This window comes from Ananas comosus, linkage group 1, assembly GCF_001540865.1.
Source record: "Ananas comosus cultivar F153 linkage group 1, ASM154086v1, whole genome shotgun sequence".
Taxonomy (NCBI): domain Eukaryota; kingdom Viridiplantae; phylum Streptophyta; class Magnoliopsida; order Poales; family Bromeliaceae; genus Ananas; species Ananas comosus.
The window spans coordinates 5564562-5569023 of NC_033621.1; the positions used below are offsets into that span (position 1 = coordinate 5564562).

The following is a 4462-nucleotide window of genomic DNA, read 5'->3' on the forward strand; positions in this document are numbered from 1 at the left end:
GCTCTGTTTGTTGGCTTTGTGTACTCTTTCGGTAAAAAAAAGTGTGCAAAACATGATGTCTCAGTGTGTAATAATGAAAATTGCCAGCTGAATCTACTTTTAACAGATTATACAATCTGATTCTAGTTCCTCCTCTGTTGTTGTCTCGCACATTAAACAATCATGTTTTAATCTCGTGTTCGAGCAACCATTACATTGTTCGGATGAAAAACAGAGGCGAGGATCAGAATGTGGGCATTTAGCCTTTTGGCCTGATTCGATGAGTCAGAGAGGGCAATGAGACTCAGACCCAACTCCAACCTGCATAGTAAATGGCTCAATCTGTTGATCAACCTGTTGTTGAGGTTACTTTGATCGTCGTCGATAACTGTAAAAGGTAAGAGTTGAAGAATGAGATGGTTGAATAAATAAGTGTTGAAAGAAAAGAGAGTAAATGAGAAAGGATTGAGAAGATTGTGTTACGGTTAGTCGGGTCTAGATCCTTCGACTCTGGAAAATTTATGAAAGTTAGTTGCACCGTGGCATGGACTATATATATCTTACTGGGTGTTCATGCGATTGTTTTTTGGGATGCGGTATTTATTTGTTGAGTTCTTTTTTTGAATTTGACCATCATTCTAAATTTTTAAACTTACCGAGGACAAACAAATAACAACATGTACATCACAAAGTCACAATTATTTAAATTTTGAGCAACGCTACCTTACACCCAAGAATGGAGCGTAAATTTTACACCTCTTTATCCAAGGGTTAATATTTTACTTTGCTCATCAACTTTTTTTTTTTTTTTTTTTTTAAGATTAAAAATCATAAAGGGTTTAAACGTTTTTAGAATTGAAGGATGTAAGATGTAGACTCTTTGTGCTTACAGGTAGTATTATTCTTTAAGTTATAGGAAGTGGAAAGAAATACTACTTTTTAAGTTGTTTTTGTAATTTACTCCATATATATAATATGCTCTTCATGAAGGAACATTTACTTTACTTCCAAACCATCACAGCCATATTCAATAGTCAATACAAAGGATTATTTCTACGATCGAGTATATATTCATACTTCAAACCATGCATCTCTGGTATATATATTTAATTAATACTGATCGAAGAGTACCAATTAATTCATAGTGTGACAATTAAACCTTCCATATGAAGGATATATAAGAGATCAACAAACAACATCACACAGACCAACTTATTATACATAATATTAATTCCTCACACACACACACATATATATAAATATATATATATATATATATAATAAGCACTTCTACTAGCTAGCTAGCTAGCTAGCTAGGCATAAATAACCATGCATACATATATATTCCTTTTATTTATATATGTTTATAAGCTCCGACTGATCAATCAAAGATTATATTATCCTTGTAATTAATTAGGTGGCCGTGACAGCAAGCTTCATCCCTGACTGGCAATGGCTGGCCAAGCTGCAGATGAAGTACGTGGTCCCGCTGCTGAGAGTGACACGGTCGCTTCCCGAATTGAAGACTTTCGCCCCGCTCGGAGCGCTGCATCCGCTGTAGCCTGCGGCACCGACTTGGACCACGTTGTGGGTCGAAGGGCTGTAGTTGAAAACTGCATGCATGCGGTTTACATTACATTACGTTACAGGCCAAACAATATTATTTAATAAGTTAAAACCTACATATATATATATATATATATATATATATATATATATATGTATGTATGTTAATTTGGAGATTCCGTGGGGGCTCACCGAGCACGTCGCCGGCCTGAAACTTCTTTCCGTTGGGCCAGCTCGTGACGCCGACGGCCCATCCATTGCTGCCGCCGACGGTGTAGGTGGCTGCGTTCGAGACCCCGCTGTTGAGAAGAAGGCACAGGAGAGCCAGAAGAAGAGTGGCCATTGCTTGAGCTACACTGCTGCTTCTTCCCTGACCCATCATCACTCTTTACTTTGACAAGAGAAAGAGAAAGAGAGAGAGAGCGAGAGAGAGTACTACTACACGTGTTCTTAATTAAAAAGAGGGTGTACGTATATATATGGTGCAATTAACTAACACCGGAGTGGACTAGATCTTATAAAGATAAAAAGAGAGAGGAGATCGAGGAGGAATGAGGCCAAAGAGCTTCTTGATCCTGGGCAGTTATTAGTACTGGGAGTTTAAATCATAGTAGTTAATTAAGAGGATGCCCGAGGCCAATCACGTATTAATTGCTACTTCTTTCAACATATATAGTAGTTAAGAGGAGGAAAAAGCTTAATTTGCTCACAATATATATTTCATAAATAAATTTTGTCTCTGAGCTTTGTGATCTTTAATTTGTTTACGTGGTGTGAAATCAAATCGGCTTCGAAAGTGTGGTGTCTGCTAATTAAAGAGATCTCACAACAGTCGAGAAATAGAAATAGAGCTGTAGGTATGTTGTACGTTACGATCAGCAATTAAGCACATTATGCGTGACCGGCCGGCCGGCCGGTCCCCACATTAATTTTCAATAAAATCATTCCGAATAAATGGGAGTTTGAAAGATTCCTACCCCACTTCTCTTTTTAAAACTTGTATAAGTAACAACTTATACCCACGCACCGACCGTCCCTAGCTAGCGCAAGTGGCAAAAGGACTTGGTGGTTGGTACCCGAGACTCAAATTTGAGTCCTAGTTGATTCACATTTCCAGTTAAGCTTATTTTTAAACGAAATAAACGAAACAGATAGCATGCTATCTTTCTCTCTTTCAAAAAAAAAAAAAAAAAAAAAAAAAACAACTTATATATACCTATGCCTCTTTAATTAAAAAATGTTTAGTTGTTCAATCAAGCGTCCGCCATTAGTTGAACAGTTACGTTCATGGCCGATAATAATTCATATTAGAACTCATATTCGTGTTCGACAATCAGGTTAGACGTGTTAACGGTTCAACAATCACATTAGACGTGTTGACGGCACCGTTTGGTTCGGATATAAGAAAGAGAATAAGCCTACATTCCTCCCAGTATAGCCAAACACTATTTTAAAAGAGCGCCGTTTGTTCTCACTTGAAAACAAGCTTAATTAAATTGAATATAATTTTAATTATCGTATTAACTCTTTATTAATCTAATATGTATTTCGACTAATCTAATTATTTTATTAACTAATTATCTTACTATTAAATAACTAACTAATTGATTTATTAATTAATTAAATTACTTGTGGGTAATTAAATTATTAATTAACGGTATTAATTAATATTTAGGATTATTTATCGGTATTCATGATTAATTAGTTAATTAAATAACTTAAATTATTATTTAATTAGTATTTTAACGTTAATTAATTAGATAAAATATTATTATTTTAAAATTATAATTAGTCTTATTCTCACTATTCCAATCTAATTAACTATCCAAATACTATTTTTCATATTCCTAGCTAGAAACAATTTAATTTTTCATTCAAACAAAAAATTGGTTTTGTTCCGTTTATTCCAAAAATTATACCTATCTTAGGAATAAGTAAGAATTGCTTATTTTCGAACCGAACGGTATCTTTAAAAAATTATATTTAAGTATTTATAAACTTAATTTTAAATGCCTTGGACAAATAATTTGGCATGCATGGTAATTATGTCATGCCGTATTATTTTTGGACATGACAAACCCCATGCAACCACCGATGAAGGGACAAGAGATTGGACAAGGGACCGAGCGCGGTTGCTTAATTATAGAGCTTTTACAGGGTATAAATAACCGTATAGTACTACTGTACGTACTTAATTAAAGGAGATAGGAGACAAAAGTAAGTACAATTTGGGTCCATTTGATTTGTGTCCGTGTGTTATTATGATTTTGTATTTTTGTTCTTTTGTTGTAGTTTGTTGTTTTGTTTAAGAAGGCCATTGAGAGGACATGATGAAGTGACAAAGTGGAAAGAGAGGGAGATGATGATATCTGAATCCTCCCTTCTTGTGGATTTTAGGGATGTATGTCTTGTTAAGAAAAAAAGTCCAGATCGAATGTGCCATTTATATTACTGGTATGGTATTTTCAATCAATCAGATTATTACTTTTGGAATCATCCATCCATCGTAGTTATTAGAAAAATATTGTTATTGTATTTTTTTTTTTCAAAAAGAGAGATGTGATTGACTGGTTATCGATGATACAGTGTAAGTTTTACGCAGTAGACTTTCTCCCTGTTTAAGTATATACATATATATATATATATATTCGGAAGTTATTCAAAAAAATTATAATTTTTGGCAGATGGGGAGTGCCATCAAATGACTAGGATGACATACTATATCGGCTTTCAGATTATTTTTAAGAAACAAAATAAATTACCTTATATGGTTAATATATGTTATCTTATTACATTATAAATGTCATGATCTTTTTAAGGATCAAAAATTAAATTTCTTACTTTCCGAGTTATTACTGGATAATTTAATCCAATGTCTAAATGGAATTGTGAGCAATCCATGACCTCAGATTTTTCA

At 34.0% G+C, this 4462-nt stretch overlaps 1 protein-coding gene across 1 annotated transcript; it reads right to left on the minus strand.

Moving 5' to 3' along the window:
• On the minus strand, window positions 1050–2169 carry LOC109709087 (basic blue protein-like). The gene is made up of 2 exons (XM_020231161.1): window positions 1738–2169; window positions 1050–1592 (listed from the first exon to the last, which is right to left on the minus strand). The coding sequence occupies exons 1-2, from the start codon at window positions 1925–1927 to the stop codon at window positions 1393–1395; spliced, it is 390 nt and encodes a 129-aa protein (XP_020086750.1). The 5' UTR covers window positions 1928–2169; the 3' UTR covers window positions 1050–1392.

What these genes read in the sequence shown, in the direction of transcription:
- LOC109709087 (XM_020231161.1), bottom strand. Translation starts at nt 1,927, where the DNA reads ATGATGGGTCAGGGAAGAAGCAGCAGTGTAGCTCAAGCAATGGCCACT. An exon ending in TCAGGCCGGCGACGTGCTCG is followed by an intron (nt 1,593 to 1,737) that starts GTGAGCCCCCAC and finishes GCATGCATGCAG; the next exon opens with TTTTCAACTACAGCCCTTCG.